At 42.4% G+C, this 24382-nt stretch overlaps 1 protein-coding gene across 2 annotated transcripts in view; it reads right to left on the bottom strand.

Annotated features, from left to right (window-relative positions):
- Window positions 1-1946: 1946 nt before the first annotated feature.
- Window positions 1947-24382, bottom strand: part of bcor (BCL6 corepressor) — a 39011-nt gene continuing 16575 nt past the window's right edge. For both annotated transcript variants that reach the window (XM_065244550.2, XM_065244549.2), the window contains 8 exons: window positions 23654-24037; window positions 19865-20172; window positions 17755-18033; window positions 10173-10339; window positions 9321-9466; window positions 7343-7420; window positions 6148-6298; window positions 1947-3238 (listed from right to left, as the gene is read on the bottom strand). In XM_065244550.2, coding sequence (XP_065100622.1) covers window positions 2944-3238; window positions 6148-6298; window positions 7343-7420; window positions 9321-9466; window positions 10173-10339; window positions 17755-18033; window positions 19865-20172; window positions 23654-24037 — 1808 coding nt within the window. In that variant the 3' untranslated portion in view covers window positions 1947-2943. The remainder of the gene's footprint in view (window positions 3239-6147; window positions 6299-7342; window positions 7421-9320; window positions 9467-10172; window positions 10340-17754; window positions 18034-19864; window positions 20173-23653; window positions 24038-24382) is intronic.

The raw sequence follows: 24382 nt of genomic DNA, 5'->3' as shown, positions 1-24382 counted from the left end.
ATGTAATTTAATTGTTTTTTAATTAGATGGCCACATTTCTTCCCAGTAGTCCAGCTTTCAGCACGCGTGGCAGCGTGCGGCTCTATTCGCAATAACTCCTAAATTATGTTGCGCGCCAAACGTGCGCTAGATTTGACGCCTCACAGAGCCAGAAATAGCCACGTGGGACTGTATGGTTCAAGAGATTTTTACCCATATTTATTTACAAGCACAATGCTTGTATATAAATTAGAAAGCCCGGTAACCAGAACAGTGTTTTTGTGATAAAGTTATAACTAAGATGTATAGGTAATCCACCAATCAGTGCATAGAGGTCCCTATAGCCGCCCCTCACCTCTATCCCGACAGTTTTTGCAGCATCTCTCCTCTACCCCATCGCCTCACTCCATGCTGGTATATCTGTCCCAGTTAATGGGGTATGGGGGGCATTAGATGTCGGCTAATATTGCAAAATGCCTTATTTTTATATTTGAATACATGTTAACTCGTGAATTTGTTTATTTGTTTGTTATAATTTCTTTCTCAAAATTATACTGGAAACCTGTAAAAAATTACTAATAAATGTATAAATATATTTTTTCAGCTTTAACATCCGAGGCTAAAATGTTGAAAACCTTTAATCAATTATTAAATTGCTTATATATATATATATATATATATATATATATATATATATATATATATATATATATATATATATATATATATATATATATATATATATATAAGTAGGCACTATATCTACAGTTAATACATTAGTGCTGGGTTATATAGGCCTATCTTTGTAATTTTGGGGAAAATAGCAATAAATATATATATCGTTTTTTTATATGTTTACATGCAAGTAAAAGCCTCATGTGAGTAAGATATACTAAAATATATTACTTGGCGCATAGTGTTTTCGTGGCAATTAATAGTAGGCTAAATTATTTATTTCCACCTCGTAGCCTTCATTTCTTAATCACATTAGGTTACGAAATAATATGCACATATTCAGTACATAGATTTCCAGCTTTTAACCACAAGCATAAGCACATTTTAATTACTGATAGTGACTAACAAATTCACAGTCAGTTTATCTTAACAAAGACAACCAATCGTGACCGCTCTGAAACGGGGGCATTAAACTTCTCAATGGGTAATTACCCAGGGTGATTAAAATCTACACCTCTTCAATTCAACCCTTCAGACTTCACATTCTGATAAACAACCAACAAATACACATAATTCGACATTTGTTAACCCAAGAATAAAAAAAAACATTGTTTGATGCCATGTTGTCCGTGAATTTTATAAATAATTTTTATTTCTAGCAAATGCATTTCAATTTTATTTGTGAAAATTATCTTGATGGACAAAACGTGCATCAAAACCTAGTGATGATCACACAGCTTATTTTTTTTACAATTATCCAAAAGCCTATGGAAAATTCCATGGACTTTTTGTCGAGGGAACCCACATGAACCCAACTTCCGGGTTAGCCTACAAAAATACGTCATCGGTGCAGCTCTTTATTGCATTAAAGTTATGGAAAGTTAACAGAGCCAATAATGTCCTCACTCTTATCAGGCAGACAAACGCTTCCCTCACTTCAGCCTCAGGCCTCTAATATCCGGTGACTCAGTCTTCATTTCCTGTTTTGTCCAGCGGTACAGGATGTGACCATCGTACGTTGTATAGGGACTCATCTGATGGCAAGAGTTGTTATGGAATTAAGGTCTTAATTCTTGATTATAGCAATAAACCAAGAGGCTTAATGATCCAATTCATTTTTGTGCATCAATTAAAAACGAGCAGCTCTATGATTTTAACACGCTCAGTCTTTTAACGCCAATGTGAAACAGTGTTCGTGACTCTTTTTTTATCCATTTAGGCATTTTTAAAGAGGATGTATAAAATTATGTAATAATATTTACTAATAAACCAGGAAAAATAAGATGTGTAAATATGGAAGAGCACAAGATGTACAAGATCTTTTATTGCCATTTATTTAAAGGAACTTTTTTTGGTAAAATATAAATACAAATGATAGCGTATGTAATTACAAAGTCCAAACACTGCTCGAAAAACAATAATAACACACGTCAGAAACATGTTACTGAAATAGTCAACCCATTATTTACATTTTCAAGCACGTCTTTGCCTAACAAAGCGTCAGATTAGTATTTTACAATTACTTTAATATTTTACAAAGAAACGGCACATTAAAATGTCTTCATTCCTACTCATAAATAAGTGACTGTAGTCGAAGCAAAAGCTTGCGTACTTTGTAGTTTAGAGTTTAACACTGAGACTGGAAAATCCCAAACGGGTTACTAGTTCATAGACATCATAAAAACGTCTTGCAATGAAATCACTGATGAAGTGCGCTAAAGTGGCTTCACGGATAAAGTGAAGTGGCCTTTTCGGCCTAGGAGACCACAGGGCTGTTTCAACCTCAATGTGGACATCACGATTAAAACCCAGATCCATCCCCAAATACATATTTACACCAGTTCTCTGAACATCCATTTATAAAAAAACCTGACCAAACAAGACAAAAAAATGCAGCGTATACGTATATATATATATATATTTATATTTTATATATATATTTATATCTATATATAATACACACAAATAAAATACAGTGACTATTTATATATAGTTATATTCCTATTTAGAAAACATCTCTTTTATATGAAAGAGTGTCATGTTTCGAGCATGGCTTCGTATCTCCGAGTAAGAGACGGCGGTCCAAATCTCGAGTCCTCTTTCTCTATTTGCAGAATGTACACTATGTACAAATTTGCATTAAGATGTTCTGAAGCCTTCTTGCAGCCAAGCATAACCAGTCCAAAAATGTCCTTAAACGTCAAGAAAAGTCCCAGAACATCCTCGTCCTTTACTTCTAGTGCTCCTCGTGTCTGTCCGAGGTTGCGTCGTGTTTGTGCGTGCAAAAGTTCATGAACGAGGTTTGGATGCTGGCTCCCAGCGGTCGTCCAAGCATTCGACCGATGACCCTAACAGCGCCACCAGCTCAGCACTGATTTCCACCAGATCCAAGAGTTCCTTGCTGTCAGGCATAAATCCCTCGAGCTCCTCTGGACAAGAGAAGAGCTGACTTAGAGACGCCTGCTTGTAGAACTCTGCCTCGGCTATCGTCACCACCTCGATGTGCGTGAACGTGGCGCGGAACGTTCTGGCAGACATCTTCAGGCGCTTTAGCACATCTGAGAGCAGCAGCCAGTTTCTCGGTCTGAGGGAAAGAATTCGAGAGAAGAGGAATTAATTAGATTAGAGGTTTCTGGATTTTTGTTGGCTATAATCTAAGGAAAGCATCACCATTTTTATCATGCATGCTTTGGTTAGATAATTGAATTAAGAGAAATCTGAGCTAGCCTGATCTCACGAGAATCTGTATGTAATTTATGAGCTGGATAATTTAAAGTGAATCATACAAAAACGTACGATTGTCATAAAAAAAACAATAACGAAACCCCACCCCTAACCCCAATTATCCACCTTGTAAAATACGTACAATTGCCATTAGACGGCGTTGTCCTATCACATAGTAACGTTTTTATACTACCCACAACAACCTATCATTGCCATTTATTATTCACTTTAGGTTTTTGTACGTATTTTACAAGTTGGCTAATTCAAAATGAATCATACAAAAACGTATGATTATCATAAAAAAAACAATAACGAAACCCCACCCTAACCCCAACATAATGGGACGGGCAAAAGCAAATTGTACAAAAATGTATAAATGTGGTCGTACAAATTAATACAAATTAGCCACCTTGTAAAAAAATTACGAATTGCTATGATACCGCGTTTCGCTATCACATACTAGCGTTCTTATACTATCCAAACAACCTAGCATTGCCATTTATGATTAACTTTAGGTCTTTGTACGTATTTTACGAGTTGGCTAATTTAAAGGGAATCATAGAAACGTACGATTTTCATAAAACAAAAACTATAACGAAACCCCAGGCCTAACCTTAACATAACACGGGCAAAAGCAAATCATTCAAAAACGTACGAAATGTGATCGTACGGAATAATATTAACTAGCCACCTCGTAAAATAGGTACGAATTGCCATGAGATGGTGTTACGCTATCACATAGTAGTGCTCTTATAATACCTACAACATCCTAGCATTGCCATTTATGATTCACTTTAGATCTTTGTACGTATTTTACGAGTTGGCTTATTCAAAGTGAATCATAGAAAAATTTACGACTATCGTAAAAAAAACTAGAATGAAACCCCACCCCTAACCGCAACATAACACAGGCAAAAACAAATCATACAAAAATGTACGAATAAGGTCTTACGAAATAATACGAATTAGCCACCTTGTAAAATATGTACGAATTGCCATGAGACGGTGTTACGCTATCACATAGTAGCCCTCTTATAATACCTACAACAACCTAGAATGGCCATTTATGATTTACTTTAGGTCTTCTGGACATTTTATTCCTAATTCAAGTTTATAGAATAGGCACAGCAAGCCAAATTCAAATTTGGCTGCCTGCATGAGCACTCCATCTCAAAGTTGCACACTGCACACTAATTCAAATATTGGAGCTAGCGCAAGACAAAACAAAAACACGCTCATACGCAAGTATGCACACCACGTCTACAGCTTGCCCTTGTGTAGACACACATACAGACGATTAGACGAAATTTCACAAAGATTTTCAAGGCCTAAACTTGCACGAAAACACAATGGTCTATGCAGTCTTAAAAAAAAGAGCCAGACCGAGCCTGTCAGACACACACACCGCGGAAAGCAGTAACAGGCAGCGCTCAATCGATGACACTTGAGGCGGTCTGCGGCTCTCGCGGAGCGCTGAACCCTGAATGGAGTGGGTGAGGGAAAAGAGAGAGAGAGGGAGGAAGAGCAGGCGAGCGAGAAGGGGGAGGAAATGTGAGGAGAGCAGAAAGCCATTAATACTGCATCAGCCAGCAGTGCCGAGCGAGAGCGAGGACGGGGGAGGGGAAGGCAGCCGAGAGACAAGCGCAGACTGAAGATTATACACAACAGTGAGCGCGGCAGCTGAGCCTGGGAGCGGGTTGGTGTTTGGAGGGGGGGTGTGGAGAGAGAGAGCGGAGCGCGATACCGGTCGAGCTAGAGTCTGTGTGGGAGGTAATTAGCTGTGTCTGTTTAGCAGGATGTCACTAGACTGTCTCTCTCTCTCCGTTTCTCTGCTGTTTAAACGCAACGGGCCTCGCATCTTCGTTGACACTAAACTAACATCGTGACTGGCTGTCGCTCTCCGCTCAACGTGCTGTTCCCTGGGGAAACACCTGGCGCAGGTACAACGAAATCTTGCATGGCGGGTCAAAGCTAACGTATGTCAATTTGACAACTGACAAGTGTGAAATTGACGATACTAATAATTATCAAAAATGCCAAACTTTTGTTTTTATCGGTTCTTTTAGTCTGACTGTTATTGGCGCCATGCTAATCTCTCAACTTTCCGTTTACCAAATACAGCTGGATCAGTGCTAAATCAACGCAAAAATGTACGTATTTTGAATTCGTATTACCGTTATTAAATTTCCAAATTTTTAATTTTTTATGATTTGCCCTGACTTTGGGTTTAGAGGATGGGTTGGGGAGGGTCATCTTTCGTTATTGTTTTTTACGAAAATCGTATTTTTTTTATAGTCAACTCGTAAAATACATATGAATTCTCATGAGATCAGGCTAGCTGAATTGCTTTGGATCTTCTGATAATGTTAAATTACGACAAACAATTACCAATGTCCGAATTTCGATTTCGATTCAATTTTTTTTATCAAGCAAATCAGCTGTGGACTGTACGATTATATAGTGAGGATGAAACTTTGACAAATGTCAATGTCTCTATGGCTACATTCTAAATTGACAAAAATCATTATGAGCGGATAGAAAACAGCAAAGTAAAACCAACAATCTAATAATGTTCGCACAAATTTTTATACATTTTGCAAAACACAACATAAATAGTATATTAATAATCGCCTGTCAGTCACCGGCTACGATCTACAGATCTTTCACCTGAAAAGGATTTCAACACCCATGACATTTATGCCGAGATGTCTTTTGCCCTAAAGAAAAGTAGTCTGACATACAAGTTCAAAGGTGGTGTTATGTTCTTACCCTTGTGAGACAGAAATCTGGATGTTGTAGCACGGCAACAGTGGTCGGTCGGAGAATTCAAACTCGAACACTTCTCTCTGTTCGTCCTCGTCTTCGCCGGGTCCCGGGGGGTTGGCCAGGATATCGTAACCAGACGAGTCGTCGGCAGCTTCTGTTAGTTAGAGAGAGACGATGATCGATTAGAAACCTGAGACAATGTGTGAATTATGAAACCGCACAAGTGCGCACACACTTTCCTATCTATTTTTCGTTCTCCCTCCCTCTTACACTCGCAGGTGTTTTTGAGAGCTTCCAATGGATTTTGTTCCTAATATATCCCTACGGATTCCCTTTTCACCCGCCCTCCCTCTTCCAGAGAGATTCACGTCGAGACATGCTCGTCCGAAGCACGTCACACGCCGTTCTCCTAACGCTCTCTCTCCTATTTGCACTCTCTTCCATTAAGCAGCACCACGGGAGGAGTCGCGCGTGTGCGTGTCGAAGCACTTCAGTCATTTGCGAGGGCTGGCAGAACTGCCTGAGCCTCGGAGCGAAACGAGGACAAACGGAGGCGCCTCTCTACCTCTATCCCTCGCTCCCTGGCTCGTTTTAACAATTTGGGTTTTCCGAGGTGGCACGTCAACGGCGCAGCCTCCCAAAAATAGCTGCACGGCTCCCTTCCACACCTCCCTTCTCTCTCGGCATTGTTATTCCAGGAATCCGAGGGAAAATGTGCAGTAGCACGGGGTTTGTTTTCGGCCAGCTGGAGTCAGGCCCGCTCACACACACACACAGAGAGCGATCTGCTGATATATGGCAGCCAGGGGAACTCTCGATACGCAGCTAGAATTCGTTAAGAGAGGGAAAAAATGAGCAATAAAAAATGCTGCTACCCATTTTTGCCCCATGGTGCCAAACCTACCACCCAGAGGACGGGTAAAATCTTTAAAGTAAACATCAGAGAGAGGGAGAGAGAGGGAGAGAGCGCGAACACGGCTGTTATTTATTTATTTTTCGTTTTTAGATCAATGACCATCTACAAACATTGACGGTTCCCTTAGCGATTTACCTCCAGGCCTATACCTATCTGTCTTTCTCTCTCCGTCTGTCTTTGTGCTTGACTCTCAGCGATATTTCTTTGCCTTTCCTTCATCTGTTACTCTGGGATTGCGTTTCTGTGAGAAAGTGTGTGCGTGTGTGTTCGAGCGTTACTTACCGCACACTGCACTGCCGTAAAATTCCCAGTACACACCGGGGTCATCGTCCGCTCTGCCCTGCAGGTCGGCAAAGTAATCTAGAGAGAGAGAGAAAGAGAGAGAGAGAGAGAGAGAATATCAGTGATGTAAACAGGAAGTAGCTGGATGAGCTGATAGAAATGTTGACGGATACAGATTGAAGATCTTTTATTATGAAAATCAACAATGATGTTGATGTTATAAAGGTATACGGCAGTGGCGGCCGGTGACTTCTTTTTCGAGGGCACACAATGCGAAGTTCGTCACAACATGTATGTCCGTTATTTCAAAATATATGTTCGGCGCGTCGAGTGAACATATGTGCATCACGTGTCTTGTCAAAATAAGTGCCTGCTGCAGATGCGTTTAAAGGGTTAATGATAAAAGAGACGCTCGCGTTTGCCAGATACTCGCATAATCTCATGCGTAATCAGAGTTTAGTGTTAAGTGAGTGTCTTGCGTGTATTTTGTGAACGTGAGCATCTATTTTATCATAAATGGTTTTGACGCGTGAGCAGCAGGCTCTTATTTTGACAAAAGATGTGATGCACATAAGATCACTCAACGCAATATTTTGAAAACACGAGCAACACACATGACACTCCGAACACATATTTTGAATTTGCGCCCCTCGGAAGAGCAGTCACGAGCTGTCACTGGTATACGGTCTGGTGTTCGAATTCGAAAGCTTAGCTTATACTGCTTATATTGACAATACTGACACAAATGCCAATAACTAATATAACGTTCCCATTACGTATACCGCAGGAAAAGCGTTTTACACTACTAAAATAAGCTAATTTTAGGCTTAACAACATTAATGTTGACCAGTGGTGCAACCAGACCACAGGATATCAAGCAAAAAAAATTTACGTCTACAGAACACAAGAGGATCTGACATTGTGCAAGCGCTTGTGGTTGTGTGCTCAGATGCAACTTGGCCCGGCGTGGTGCTGCTAGCGGCTTTAGCAACCGCATTTGCCAGCGCAGCCATTAATGATTCTACCCAGAAATCGAGCGAGCGAGCGAGACAGGGAGAGAGAGAAGGCGCTTGATTAGAAGGCTCCCACAGAGGGAAAACAAATTTGGGGAGGGTCTCTAAATCAGCGCAGCAGACAGCAGAACGGGACATGCCTACTGATTTACACACACACACAGACACACAATATGCTGCCCTGTGCTTCCAGGCCCAAGCGCTCTACAGTCTCACAAACTCATGCATAATCAAACACACACAGTCAGTGTGAACCACTACCATGTGACTGAGCTGCCCTTTAACTGGCCGCCTTAAAGCTAACACACACACTTAGCTCTGGAGGTGAAAGTACTCTCGACTACCGTCAAGAACGAACGCAGGCTGTGTACAAATTGTTTGCATTGTCCTCTAGTTTGAGCTCCAAAACTTTCGGACCATTAATCAAGCTGTGCCTTGAAAAACACGACGAAGGCCACGGATGGAGAGAAAGTTAAGTTCGGGGGAGCTGGGAAAGGGCGTCTGTAAATGCCAAGTCTCATCTTCACATGCATCAAACACATCCCATCCATCCATATGACGCTTTAATATTTCACTCATCAGATCACCAACTTAGCAGCTCAATTGGAACAATTTTTAGGTAATACATGTACATTATAATAATTGTCAATTAAACCAATCAAGAAAAATCTCACAGTTTGTTCCACGCCCACATTACTGTTCCAATAATACCAAAAAATATTGCGCGAGACAACCCACACACCCTTCGAAACAGGCGCACAACGCCTGAAAACAAATAAAGACAAGTGCAGACAGACGCACACACATAATCTCCTTTTGGGAAAAGCTGATTTGCCGGTGCTAGAGGCTTCTCCTCTGCTCCAGCTGTTGCTTAGTAACCAGATAGCCAAGTGGAGCCGAACCCTCTGCTGCTACGGGAGGGGAATTGTAGGGATGAAGGCGGAAGAGGGGAAGAGTGCTCTTACCGGACAAAAAACACTCCATTATGTCGCTGTGGGTCATCTTCAGCAGGCTGCGGCCCGAGTAGGTAGCTAGAGTTGGATCGGCGCCGTATGACAGCAACAGTCGTACTACGTCCAAATGATCGTTTTCAACAGCGTCATGGAGAGGCCTGTCAGAAGAGACATTTAGTTGTTTATTACATGCAGACATAACACATTTTAGAGACATTTGCGTAATATTTAATTGTCAGTGCGATACTTTTTTAATTTTAAGTGAAACTGAATATCGAATTGTATTTTTAGTCTATTATATTATTGGTTAATTTTACAGCAGACTTATCTTGTGAAAATAAAATACTTGAAGTCTTTTAAGACATTATTGGCAGGTGGATAATAAAATAAAATAAAAATGTCACTTACGTTACCATTTTGTAAAGTTTCTAAAAACTGTTCAATTATTCAATTTGTCCGTAATTACCTTAATCTTATCTGATCCTATTGGCCAATAACACAGTCATTAAAACCAGTCAGTGTCATTCATCTCTCAGACAGGCATCAGAACGCTAAATGAAATTGGATTTTTAAGTGCATACCGAAGACACGGATCTCATGCGCTTAATCTGCTCTCTGCGCGGTAATTATCCGAGCTAAGATTCTCGGCCTCTTCTGTTGTTGTAAAGCCATTATTAGCAACATATAATTACTGAAAACAACTGTGTGCGCGTCAGCACGTGCGCGCACGTGTAATTATCGCAGCCGCGGAGACACGGACGCGCTCTCAAGTGCATTATGACGAAAGCGCAGGAAGTCATGGAAACGAGTCGATCCAAAGGGCAGTGAAGCTTTGGCTTAATAAGTGTGAGTGCATGTGGGTACCTGGTGCCGTCTTGCGCGCTGCAGTTGATTTCGGCCCCGTGTTCCAGTAAGTGTTGCACGATGGAGAGCCAGCCGCGGGAACAGGCCTCGTGGAGCGCGCAGTAACCAGCATTATCACGATGATTCACGTCACACACTTTATTCTCCAGACAGTACAAAACCACATCCTACAGCGAGAGAAAAAGGGAGAGAGAGAAAGAGAGAGAGAGGTGAGTGGTTTCTATGGTGCAGAGAGGAATGAAATTCATTAGACACCATTAAAGGAGCGCAGATAGAGAGAGAGAGAGAGAGAGAGAGAGAGAGAGAGAGAGAGAGAGAGAGAGAGAGAGAGAGAGAGAGAAAGAGAACAAGAGAGAGAAATCTGCCCAGAGCTGATTATTGATGTGTGAGGTATCATGGGTTTCAACGTTGAATCCTGCCCCGAGCCTGCTGTTCACTTTCCATATACGACACTTCTGACACAACCAAGAGAAGTGCGCGTGTTTGTTTATTTGTAAAAATGACTTGAAAAAAATAGAAAGATATCTGCGAAACTGATTGCCAAGAAGTTGTTCTTAATTTTACCATTATTTTTCAATACATAGGCTCAAAAGGATGGTTATTTTCTCACACACAGCTTTTGTTTCCACTTCAAACGACATTAGAATACTTTTTAAGGGGACATTTCTCAAGACGTTTTTTAAGATGTCAAATAAATCTTTGGTGTCCCCAGAGCATGTATGTGAAGTTCTAGCTCAAAAAAACATATAGATAATTTATTATAGGATGTTAAAATTGCCACTTTGTTGTGAGCACAAAAGTGCGTTTTTTTCATGTGTCCTTTTAAATGCAAATGCGCTAGATAGTGCAGATTAAGGGGCGGTATTATCCCCTTTTGACATCACAAAGGGATTAAAATTTCAATGACCTATTTTTTCACATACTTTCAAAGAATGGTTTACCAAAACGAATTTAATGGGTTGTTCTTTTTTACATTTTCTAAGTTGATAGAAGCACTGGGGACCCAATTATAGCACTTAAACGTGGAAAAAACTGATTTTCATTATATGTCCCATTTAAGAAATATAAGCCATTAATAAACATAATATAATTACCTATAGTGAATAGATAAGCTGTTGCAAAACTGAATTACTTTAATATTTAATATGGAAAAGTTGTATAGTAATGTAGCCTATTTACTGTGACTGTGTGCTATTAATTTAAAACACATTCAAATTTTTGTGAGAACACCATGAGAAGTAGCTAAAGGAAAGCAGATTTACCGACAGACCTTGCCCAATTAATAAGAGACGACTTTTGTAAACTCGAGATTTGAAGAAACTCCCTCATCCATCACTGCAGCCGATCCCTCATGCGTGCGCAACAAAAACAAACGTGCGCGCATACGCACACACCAACAAAGATGGGTTTGAGAGGGGAGGGCTGGTGGCCGCTCGACTCTCAGGCGAATGAGGGCATTAGGATTCAGTAGGCGTAGAGCTCGCACTTCAACCCTGGCAGCGTCTCAGAGAGCTCATTCAACCCCTCCCCCCCTACGGTGGTACGACCCGCGCCGCTGCCAGCAGCTCTGCCTCGCGCTTCCCGCCGGCTCCGTATCCAGGATACGGCATGCTGCTGGCAGCGTTTCAAAAAAACGAGCCGTTAGCGGCGGCGCCGAGCCGTTAACGAGCCCAAACGGGAAACTCTTGCGGCGGACGGGAGGTGCAGGCCGAAACACACGGTAAAAAATACAAGCACGCACACACCTAACACGCTCAATTACCGAGAGCGAGCCGCGGTTGAGGAGAATTTCTCAATTTCCATCGCCTCATTCCCTTCCCAGTGAGGTCTCCCTCTCTCCCGCCTCTGGGAGTTCCTCAGCTGGAATTTTTGGGAGTTACATTAAACAGACAATAAAAGCTGTGTTATACAGTCGAGCGAGAAGATTCTGCGTTATTTCTCCTCAGAACTCCTCCTTGCTGTGGTGTTTGCTCCACTGCTGTCTCTAGCAAAAACGGCTTCGATCAGTCTCGTTTCAGACATTTAACCCTTTCATGACAGCATTTCCACAAAACTACTCCAGACTGAACCTGACATGCAACGTTCAACCATTTTAACCACAACCTCAAAGCCTTGTCAACCCAATCCACATAATAAAAATAAAAGGATTAAGAACTACAACTCGGAGCAAGACAAAAACGAGAAAGGGAAGCGTTTCAAAAGCATAGACTGCAACCATTCTTGGTCTCTGGTACTCTGTAGTCACAAAACCTGTTTCCAGTCTAAACAAGCCTTGAATTTCTCAAGAGTTCAAAATCCGGCATTCAATGTCTGAGGCATTCAGTAAAGTAATTATATTTCATAAAAATAATTGACACAGTATCTATAATTCTAAGCCTATGATATAATTCTAAAACTCCATATAAACTGCTGAGGTAAATGAGGTCTAAATTCAGATATACATGATAAAGGTTCTAGAATTCCGAGGAAAATTATAAAACATTCTAAAATTTCAAGGTAAATGATAAATGGTATTGGAATTCCAAGGCAAATTAAAAAGCGTTCTAAAATTCCGAGGTCATTGATAAAAGGTTCTAGAATTTCAAGGTCAATGATAAAGGGTTCTAGAATTTTGAGGTAAACGATAAAGGGTTCTATAATTCAGAGGCAAATTATAAAGCACTCTACAATTTCAGAGTAAATGATAATTGCTACTGTAATTTTGAGGTCAATTATAAAGGGTTCTAGAATTCTGCGACAAATTATAAAGCGTTTTAAAATACTAAGGTAAATGATAATTGGTTATGGAATTCTGAGGCCAATGATAAAGGGTTCTAGAATTCTAAAGTAGACGACAAAGGGTTCTAATATTCTACAGCTGGTGTGCTAGAAATCTAAAGTAGCTGATAAAGTTTGGGTTGAATTTTGTGAATTTCTTTCGAGTCTGACCGGGAGAGCATTCGCTTAATGATCCTTTGGCTACACACAGCGCTGACGAATGTTCTAATTTTACACACAACTCGGGGAAAAACAGCCTTCAGACTGAGCAGACGTCACATCGCTTCGGAAAGTGAGAGTGGGGACAGAAAGACAAAAACGACAGTGAAAGAGCAAAAAAATAAGAAAGATAGAGCAGGAAATGAGAATGGGAGAGAGAGAGAAACTCCCTCGTGTGGTTTTTAATTGAGAAAGAGGCAGGACTTGAGTGGGAGTCTTGATAACAGAGGGAAAAGGGTTGAGGTGGCCTCCTTAGAAGAAGTGCATCATTAACGCATCAGGAATTTTCCTTGACAGCCGGCCAGGGCAGGACTGAGCGTGTGCGTGTGAGATTTCACATTTAATGTTTAACGCAATCTAACACATCTGTCTTTATCAGTCAGGCTTTATTACGCAAGCTGCCGAATGTTTTTGTGAGTATACCTGCATAAATCTGCATTGCTGCTACTTGTGTATCAGTAAAAATGAAAAAACGGGTATTATGTTAGAAATAAAACTAGTGAGAATTGCATGTGTTTCAAACAAACGTGAAAACGAATTACACACCCGCTAAATAGATGAGTGTGAATGTGTGTGGTTATGTCTTGCATAGCCAGACCTTTGACTAGAGGCGTAAGTGCAGTTCATTGTGGCCAAGAACCGCCCACCTTGATAGGAAGAAATACACAGATTTTGTGCATGGGTTTATCTGAGAAAGATTTGCTTCCACTTAAAGATTCTTTCAACTTCAGTGGAGCTCATTGTTTACCATGTAAATGTGACTTTTCCAGGTGGACTGATAAAAAAAATAAACAATGCCCCTAGAACCACAAACTCGATCAGATTTAAGATTGCCAGATCAAGAAAGCACTTGCCAGTTTTGTGTGCAATATACATCAGACGGTCAGAGATCAGACAGTAGGCGTCAATGATCGTGTGGTTTGAGGCTGAGACTATGTGTGATATAACTGCCGTCAGTCTGAGAGCTGAAGATCTGTATCCTGCTATTTGCCGGGCTTGGCAGACGGTGACAAAACAGGGTGTGGCCTACACACACGCCTCACTGGCTGTGACCCTGCACGCACAATTGCACTTTCTGCTGGTTGCAAAACTGCAAACATATTAAAACTTTATATTGGTTTTATATTTTAAAATATGCAAATCGCAGATGTACAGAGAAAGAACTTAGATCAAATGAACAGATGCCAGTGGGTTATTTAAGGTCACAGGCTGTGCTTTGTGGTCGGCGCCTACATCAAAAGATCCGCTCGCGCAGAAGAGCGCAGAACGGATGGAATCTTTTGTAAGCAGCCTTGAACGGACAGTCTGATCAGCGGACACGCTCAGGCAGTCAACTGTGGAAAACACGCCGGTTTTTCCACTTGAGCCTGGTTAATGCATGAGATGCAGGCCAAAATGACTCAAATCGCACACGCAGGACTGCTCAAAGTGGCCCACGAGTTTCATCAAGCCAGGAGCGCTTTGTTTTGAAGGTGCGCGCGCATGAGAAAATGGAAATGATTGTGAGAGAGCGCGCAAGGCTACGTGCTATTTGCGTGTTTACAGCAGTTGCGCTGGGACCGAGATGGAGTGCCACGTTTGAGTGTGTGAACTCTCGCTCCCCTGACTTTGACGTGCACACACGGAGCAGCTGGTGAGGTCCGTGTTGAAAGGTTCGGCTGTGCAGTCATGTCATATTTTAGAACTCTGGCAGCGCTACGGAGCTGCTCATAGCTTAACACACAAACGCATGGCGCTGGCAGCTCACCACTCGTAGCTTATCTCTCGCACACACACAGCGAGAGCAGCTTCCTGTATGAACCAGGAGCACGGGGGGTGAAACAGAATCGCAAGACTAGAAAAACAAGCCGCTGTCGGCTGAAAAAAAACACACAGACAGACGGAAGGTCTGTACCCACCTGCTAAGGGCCAATGCGAGGGCGCAGAGGGGGAGGAGAGAGAGAGAAATGAGGAATAAACAGGGCGGGAAGGATTACATTTTATCTCTCTTCCTCTGACACACAAACACACACAGAATGGCGCCGAGTGCACTGCGCGCTCCATTGCTCCCCCGCCGTATCTGTGGCGCACGCACGGCCCCGCGAGAACAGCCGCCTTTAACCGTTGTCACCAAGCGCATTTATAAAGCCATTAGAGCAGAATTAGACCCCGAGCGGCAGCGGGGAAATCACAAAGCCCTGCGCCTCAGAGGTAACGACTCTCAACAAGCACAAGAAAATCCAACGCTAACACAACATGTTAGCTCTATCCAAATTTCAAAACAGCTAATCTTTAATAATTTGCTCTTATTAAAAACATACTATTATTAAACAAACAATAGAGTTACTAGTTAAAAAAGCTTTATAAACAGTGTAGCCAGAAATCTTTATATGTTTTGTCAAAAAATTTAAAATATACATTTAGAATTTTTTAATAACAAAAATATGAAAGCTATTGCTTTTTGTTTTGTGATAATCAGCCACTGCTTTATCATTTATCAGATGTGCTGAAAAAGCTCCCACCCGTCTGCTTAGTCGCTAATGGCGGGCGTTAGCTCGGGCTGCGAGAGATCGGGAGGCATGTGGAACGGGCAGCTAATGGCTTAAAACAGCACGTGTTTAGCACCTTCAGCCGAATGATTAATTAACGTGGAGATTACGGAGAGCACTTGTCAGATCGCTGATTGGACCTTAATGGCAAAGAGCCATTCTGCCTGAGAGCGGAATTACTGACAGAGTCTAGCAACTGCAGCAGAATATAAGAGAGAGAGAGAGAGAGAGAGAGAGAGAGAGAGAGACGCTTCACGCATATTCATACACACACACACAAACACATAACGATAGGTTTCAATCTACACACAAAGGCCAATTTTCTGAGTCATAAAAGGAGGCAACGACAAAACACGAATGTAAACAAGCAGCATCGTAACAGAGCAAAAACGTCAGTGTTGGCGGACAATAATGGACGAGTGTGTGTGTTTGTGTGTGTGGCAGTAAAACTCTCAAGTTGAGAGCTGAAAGGAGGTGAGGAAACACAAACAAGCGAACAAGAAACCATGGGGGAGGGGAAACTTCAAACGCATGTCTCGGTATGTGCGTGAAAGCAGTCAGATGTGTGTACTCAGATATACACGGGGGACCGCAATGAAACCGTCTGGTCATTTCAAACAACTGACAAAGTACTCGAAACACATAACAACAAAACAATGGGATGGAAAAATGGAACAGATAGAGAATCCACAATGCAAGCACACAGATGCATGTGGATGTTTGATAGACGCAAAACGTGAAAGAAAACGAGCGTAACAGATAAAACAATGAAAAATAAATCCGTAACCGTATACTAGCTTGATTCCGACACCAAGCAAGCGGGCTCTGTTCTCAAACAGCACCTCGCTTCAATGCTAAAAATGGTCCGTAAAATGCAATAAGAAACTTTCCCTTTCAGTGGAAATCAAGGCACCGCGGAGAGAAGGGGGGATGGGGGGGAGAGAAATCATGCGCTTGCAGCAGTAATCGCTCATTTCCTGTTCTCCATGCCAGTCCTTTCAGACGCGCTGCCGGAACTAATCTAGCTGCCCATTAATCTGCACAAATTGGACACGGAACGCCGCACCATTCCAGAACCCGAAGAACCACCGTATTCCAGAATTGTGAAATACCGTCAAGTTCTACAACAACAGGCACTCCAACCTACTGACCGATACACCGTTACACAAACTAGCGACCAACAAACCGGTATATTCCAGAAAGTGCTACAGAAATATTTATCCCCACAATTTTTACAAAACATCATCAAATATTTATTAATAATAAATACAATTAGTCTTGTGCATAGTTGTTAAACTAAATAAAAAATATTAATAAAATAAATATAATAACCAGTTCCACACCACAAAACAACTGGAGGAAGAAGAAGAAATAGAAATAACCAACAAAATTTTACATTTCAACATGTGTCTATGATATTTTTCGATTTGTTTTATTAGCCTTTCAGTTGACTGCTTAAAAACAAGCAATGAAATTGGATGTAGCTATCGCCCGTGTTCATAGCACAAACTGTTTTATAAGTTATAAACCAAAGTTTGCCTTGGTAATAATATCCATCAAATCAATAAAAAGATGTAATTAAATTTTAACTGATAAAATCAAGTCATTCTTTGAAAATATCCTGGCATTAAAATGAAAGAAACACAAAAAAGGCAGGCAACATTTTACAAGATCCACCGCAGGTTTTTTTAAGGATTACGACTTTCCGCTAAAATGAAAAGAAAGCGCAAGGACAAGTCAGAGAAAGCATGCGGCAAAAAAACGTGTCAGCGAGAGTGAGAGAATAAATGCGAGTGAAGAAGGTTGCGAGTGGGAGTGCAAAAGCCGAGCGGAGAAAGAGATGAGAAGTACGTGTGTGTATGTGTGTGTGCGCTCGACAGAGGAGAGAGAAAAAAAAGAGAGGCTGTCGCAGGCGGGGAGAAAGTATGTGCGTGCACACGCGCCAAGCGATCGCTCTGTGCCTGTCAGGGGTTCTCGCATGTCAGACTCAGTCTCACGCAGAAATAATGAGATGCGAGCAGAGTGAGAGAGAACAGCCAGAGAGAGGGAGAGAGAGAGAGAGAGATCCACACACTTACCTCATATCCCAGACGTGCAGCTCTCTGCAGTAGAGTCTCACCCGCATTCTTGTTGACGATGAGTCGGCGCGCTTCAGGCGGCATGGGCCTGCTGGCCGGGGGCTCAGCAGGCATTGGAGGAGCGGGGGCAACTGGAGGTGTCGCTGCTTCTGGGACAGTGTGTGGAGGGGTGGGTGGAGCGGCAGGTTCGTAGGCGGGGGAAGGGGGACGAGCTTTTACCGGAGAGGGCTCGTAATCGGAGAGGGATGCTGGCCGCTTCTGTGCAGATCGTTTCAGCACCTGGCGGGAGAACAAAAGTGCCGTTACATTGGCATGTATGACAGATCGCAACGCTGTGATAATCCAACCATCACAAGGCCTCATATTTCACACACAGATTTTTCCCCAAGTTATCACTATCATCTCTCTCGCTCTCTCTCTTTCTTTTCTAACAGACAAAGACAAAGATGGAGGAGAAAATGGTGAAGGAGCCACTCGCTCGGTTTCAGGTGGAACGCTAATTCATCACAGCCAAAAGCAGGCACAGTGATATAATCAAGAGGGAGGCCTTGAAATTAAGAATATTAAAATCATTTAAAATTTCCAATAATTTTATTATAAATATATTTGCTTAAAATGCAAAGTAAATGTAAGGCATTGATGGGTAGATTTCCCCCCAAATTTTGATTTCAGCTTAACTAATGTCACGAGTTTGGAACAAGACTATCTTGTGTGTCAGACCATTCTGTTAGTTTCTCACCATAAACCAGACACACAAGTACGACAGCCAACAAAAGTTCCTCTCATGCACACAGAGAGAGCACCGCATGGTCAGCAAGGTTATTTTTGGTGCAGTTAAATGGGTTGAAACAAACAGAGACTATTCAAATTTCCACAAACTTCCCCCTTAACACATTTTTTACGGAATGACATGGATCTTTCTAGGCGGTTGTTCAGTATTTGTTTGTGAGGCAGATGGAGCGCTGTAAATCCGTCAGTGTAATCCATGCCTGTCGCCAGGGAAAGTTAAACAGGAAACGACGGAAGACTTTGGCTTTCTCCCGTTGCTTTATCTCTCCCGCCTTCCGCTTGTGAGCTCTCTATCTGTGGAGCGCAGTGAAGCGGACAGATGAGCTGGAATGCTTGCGTGTATGCGTAGATTGTGAGTTCATGCGAGCGGCCTGAAGGTCGGGAAGGGGGGTTAAGGGCGGGAACTCCACCCACCCCCGAGGACTTCCACAGCGCAGCAGCTGTCAGAGCAAAACACGCACACACGAACACACAGCCTGCTGAAAATTCGTCTCTCGCAATATGGCATTAGACTTCAGGATAAGTCTCACACGTTTACTTCCCATAAAAAGCCAATTGGACTTACAAACAAACCCAAAATTTAACATTAAAAGAAAACTATTTGAATTTTTTAAATGTCAAATCTGGATGCACGTGTGCTGCATATGAGTGCAACTCCGCAACAGGGAGAACACAGGCTGAATGTTATTTAAAGAATGCACAGCGTGTTCGCTAGGGGAATCATTTTCCTTGAGAGAAAAGAGAGTGAGTGAGTTCGGAATTCTGACCCGGCCTTCACTCCTCCCCACCCCCATTCCTGCTTCTCCGCTGGGAATCTGCCTTTCAGCACAAGGAGGTCAAAGCAACCGCACTCTAAACACACACGCCGTGACCCCCCTCCCGTCTGCGTTGAGCTATCCCAGAGAGCCGCGGCGCTTTCCTAATTGGGATGATTAACATTGTTGTGATTGGAGACACGTTTTTAAACGATTCCTCGCTGAGCCCAGGGAGAGCGCTTGGGTTGCAAGCCAAAGCAAAGAGCGCAGCGGTTCACCTCACATGCTGACAAAGAAAGGACGTTCTTGTGCACATTAATGAATGATGGTGACCTTGAATATGAAAGTGCATGGCAGACCAAGGAGATCTATCCATTATCCTTTCCATTTATCTCAGCTAGCGCAACCTTTTAAAGTATGATAATAGCCACTAAGTTCTGGACTTTGGAGCCAATCACTTGAGCCGTTAATGGCATGCTACTAATCCTGGCAATGTGGAATTTGCTAAGGCCACCACAAGAAAGTCAACCACTAGCAATTAAATCCTGAGGTGTGATAGCTCTTACCTTGTTTTGGTGGGCAGGGCTGAGTTCAGGGCAGTCCTCATTGGTGGCCTGCGACAACATCCGGCGCTCTTGCTGGCCGAGGTGCTTGGTTTTGCATTGCCGCTTGCCCTTTGGCTTTTCGGGGTCGCCATGCCGACGCAAACGAGAAGGGAAGGTGCAGTCCGAGTCTTGGGAAGGTGAAGAGGAGCCGACAGACTTGCGATGCTCTTTGAAACGCTGTCGCTTGTCAGAGACATGTGACGGAAGTGCGGAGGAAAATTTTCGTATGGAGGAATCTCCACAAAAGCCGTCGGAGAGGGGAGGAACACCTAGAGGGACAAAGAGATGGACTCATTAAAACAGCAAGCTATTACATCAACAAACAATTTTTCGGGACCATTCTAGGAAAAAATGCAATATAGAATAAAATAACCTTTAACTGTACAAACATGGACGGCTTTACATTCTCATGTTTGCAGAGAAGCTCATTGTGGGCAACACACAGAAAAATCAAACCAATAGAAGCCTCTTGATGGCCTTGTTAGGTAAATCAGACAGACAGCCATAGAATGGACAACAGAAGGCAGAGCACCTTGTTATGAAGGATAGACCGAGGAGGGAGAGCGAGAACGCACAAACATGAATACAGCCTATCTTTCTTCCGACCGGAGCGAGGACAGACACTACACATCATTGCAATAACGTAAACCAATAGAGAAGGCGAGAAAGGAAAACGCAGGAAAGAAAATAAGTGCATAAAATAAAAGTAAATACCAAAAATAAAACGGACTAGAAAAGGAGAAACGGAAAAATGTAACTAGAGAGAGAGGAACGCATCGGCGAGAGAGACAGACAATAAAAGGGTAAGCACGAGGCAGAGAGAGAGGGAGGCTGAAACCGAGCACGCTCCACATCTGTTTCATTATTCATCATATCCTCCGTTCCGTCGCACGCAGCAGCTATGAGAACACCATCGCGCGGAGGAAATCTCTAACACGCATGCAGTCGAAAACAGAGAACGGCACATATGAATATAAAAATGCATATTAACCTGATGATATTTATTGGTCTTCTGTAATGAATGATATAATCTGTATAAGAAATAGAGTGTCATATCCCCTTGTTAAGTTATGACGTAAACAGTTCCGTTTCCAGGTCCAAGTGTGACGTCAGACTTAACAAGCAGATTGTCACATACTTTTACAAGTGTTCGTTTCAAAATAATATTTATTTTAGTCAAAATTACCAAACCTATTTTCATATCAAAAGTAAAATTTGCATCCCAAATTTTTACAATTTGGTGCTTCCTTCATTTGCTATCGTTACGCTGTATTACATCATTATTACACACTGCTTTCTAGATATCTCCAATTAAACAACCAATACCACTTGGCTACTATGACTAATGTCACAAATATGCAATATGCTCTAGCACACATCAGGCCAGCATAAAAGTGCTACAATATCGGCATAACCTACACAAGCGGTTCTGATGTAAACCTGACGCAGAGAACCTTCAACACAGACCACCAGCTGTGCACCGCCTAGCGTGTGTGCATGTGTGTAAGAACACATCCCCATGGGCAAACTGTTCCAGTCTGTGTAAAGTGCTTCTCTCCTTCAACAGGCTAATTAAAGTCCTACCCCGAGACCCTTGAGACCAGATTCACCAAACCCACCCCACACACACACACAAGTGTGTGTGCTCTCTAGCCGAAGAGCAACACTCAATTAGCAAAAGGGAAGCAAAGACCTTAATGCTTTTAAAATCAACAGAACAAAACCAGCGTACTAAACACACATACACACCCTGGGGCTTTACTGCGGAGAGTTTTGATTCACTGGTATGCGCGTCTTCTCTCACGCCTTGTCACAGACAATGCAAATTAGTCTGCGTGTGTATGAATTCCCTAAGCAGAAGAGCGAGATGTATGTGTGTGTAGCAGGAGACGGATTTTGACAGGGACATCTGGGGGATATTAGCCTCCCATTAGCACGCAACTGGGCAAGCGCACACATACACACACACCACCATAATGCGTTAAACAGCAAACCACTGCCCTGCTCGAGTTAAACCAAGATAAACATGTATAGCACATATTAGTTACACTAGTTGATGGGCCACGCAGGTTGTGTAGTTGACCGTCTCGCACAACGTTTTGGAACATTCGAACACCACAAGTGTTAAGATGAAGTGTCAAGTTAAAAAATTTCATGCAGATGCTTTAGTCGAACACTGTGTCTTAGCTAGATGGCAATTTGTCTCTCCACACTAAATGCAAATCATTACAAGCTATACATCAGTGCTCTCCAACATATTTATTACAGATTTTATATAAGCTTGGGTTCTTTTATGTATGATAATATTTTAAACAACAATAAAACATATCAATAAGTCAAATAAAATCAAGACGTAAAACAACAAAGTTTTGAATAGACTCAAAAAAGTAGCCCTCCGGATTGTTTTAACCATTGTGGTAGCCCTTGCTCACAAAAAGGTTGGAGACCCCTGCTATACATTTTATCAGTACCCGTGTTCCCTGGGAATCCAACCCATGATCTTTACACTCTTCCAATTGAGCTACAGGAAGATTATACGAAAATAGCTTGACTTATCAAAATCACACCTGCATTCAATTTGCTGCTACATAATTGAACGCATGAACTAAACATTTCATAAAAACCATGTCCGTGTAAGCCAGCCTAATTAAACCAGAGCAATTAGTCAACTAGTAAGACAACCTACCAAACTAGTCCGTTTTTGAAACGTACTTTTGAACTTCCCTAACACACACACACATACACCGACTGAGGGACTGAGAGAGAAAGATAAAGAGTCTCATCTCTCATCTTGCTCCTTTCTAATCCTCCTGACAGAACGCCAGCACAATATCCAGCAGCCAAGATACTGACGGGCAGCACACACACATTGCTATTTGCACAGTTGTGGAATCTCATGGCTCATTACTCTGCGGCATGCACTTTCTCGCCGATGCTTTTATACCAACAAGGAAGCGAGCGTCTAAGTATGTGCGCACGAACGCGTGTGTGGCTGTCAATCAACAAGAATCATTATTCCGATCCCGAAGCCACAGACACGGGCCGACGCGCTCCGCTTTCCTCTAATCTGCCTTTCCCTGCTGTTTTTCCACTCCTGTTTCTCTCCCGCTCTCATCTTTCACCTCGGTTCTACCCATATCCTCTCTTCATCTCTTTCTGCTATCTTTCGCTGCTCCTTTCCACCCTTTCCCTCTCCTTTTTAACAGCCTTTCGTTCCCTCTCTCACTGTCTGTCTCTTTTGTTCTTACTGATCTGCATACTGCTCGTGTCTCTCCGCTCGATTCCCCCCTTCTGGGTCTTTCTCTGCCCTGCATAACTAAATGAGACGCTCTTTGCTTAGAGCACCCTTTGCAGACGTGCTTTTCGTAAGTGTAGTATAGGATGTATGGTAGGTAAAATATGTAGTGTGTTGTATATCTAAGGTTGACTATGTTTGAATGTATTCAATCTTTGTATTCATAAGGTTATAGTATGATGAGGTTGGTATGTCTTTGAAATTTATATTTGCATTCTACCTGAACGGTTTGGGGAGGAGACCGATCAGTCACACAAATAAAACAGGATAACAGATGACCAAACCAATTTACACCACTCCTATCTCTTCGTCTGATGTCTAAGGTTCAGTTAACACAAAGTCCCCTAAAGATCTTTACAGACAGCCTGCTCTGTTTTTTACCCAGAATGCCCTGCTCTCCACTGTCGACCCAGCAAAGACTCGCATTTAAATGAGATGGAAAAGTGAGGACATACCCATGTCAGATTCTGCATATTCCAGCTGTTCCTTAGTCCAACCTCTTTCCACCTCTCCTTTCCTCTTCACCGCCTTCTCTTCCAATCCGTTTGTCTTGACCTTTCGATCCACAGCGGGGGCACCAAGGGCAATTCTCTGGACCTCTGTGGGGCAGGGGTCGATCTTTTCCCTCCTGGTGGTTTGTAGCGGTGGAAGTGAGGCTTTGGGAGGCAAGCCCAGGTTGGGAGCTCCAAATTGAGGCCTGTCATGGTTAAGCTGTCCCTGTCTATCCCATAGATCCTGGAGATTATGGAGGTGGCGGGGTTTACTAAGCCGAAGACCTGTCAGCTCGATACACACTTTCAGATTCTTTACTTCCTGCTCTGAGGGCTGTGGCCACACGTCTGCGTAGGGAGATACAAGCAATCTGGTTACACCCTGCATCTGTCTTGAGATATCCGATCACAAGTGGTCAGTCGGGACAGACGGCATGTAGTTTTATCATGCATTGCAAATGAGGCTCCGGTGGCCAATTGTGATCGGTTTGCATTAAGCAGATGGTCTGACTTCATATATTACTTGCTTTAATAGTAATGGTTAAAATCGTCGTTCATAATGTTTACAATAATTGTGTCTCATGCAAATTTTGTCTGTAAATTAGCACTTAAACTAAAACCTCCTGAAAGTGGTTTGCGTGATTCGATTACAATACATTGATCCCAAAGATGCATTAGAAGAAGCTATTTAAC

Source organism: Paramisgurnus dabryanus, chromosome 24, assembly GCF_030506205.2.
Source record: "Paramisgurnus dabryanus chromosome 24, PD_genome_1.1, whole genome shotgun sequence".
NCBI classification, from domain to species: Eukaryota; Metazoa; Chordata; class Actinopteri; order Cypriniformes; family Cobitidae; genus Paramisgurnus; species Paramisgurnus dabryanus.
Note: the sequence above shows the minus strand (reverse complement) of the source record. Positions and strands in the feature narration are given on the sequence as shown.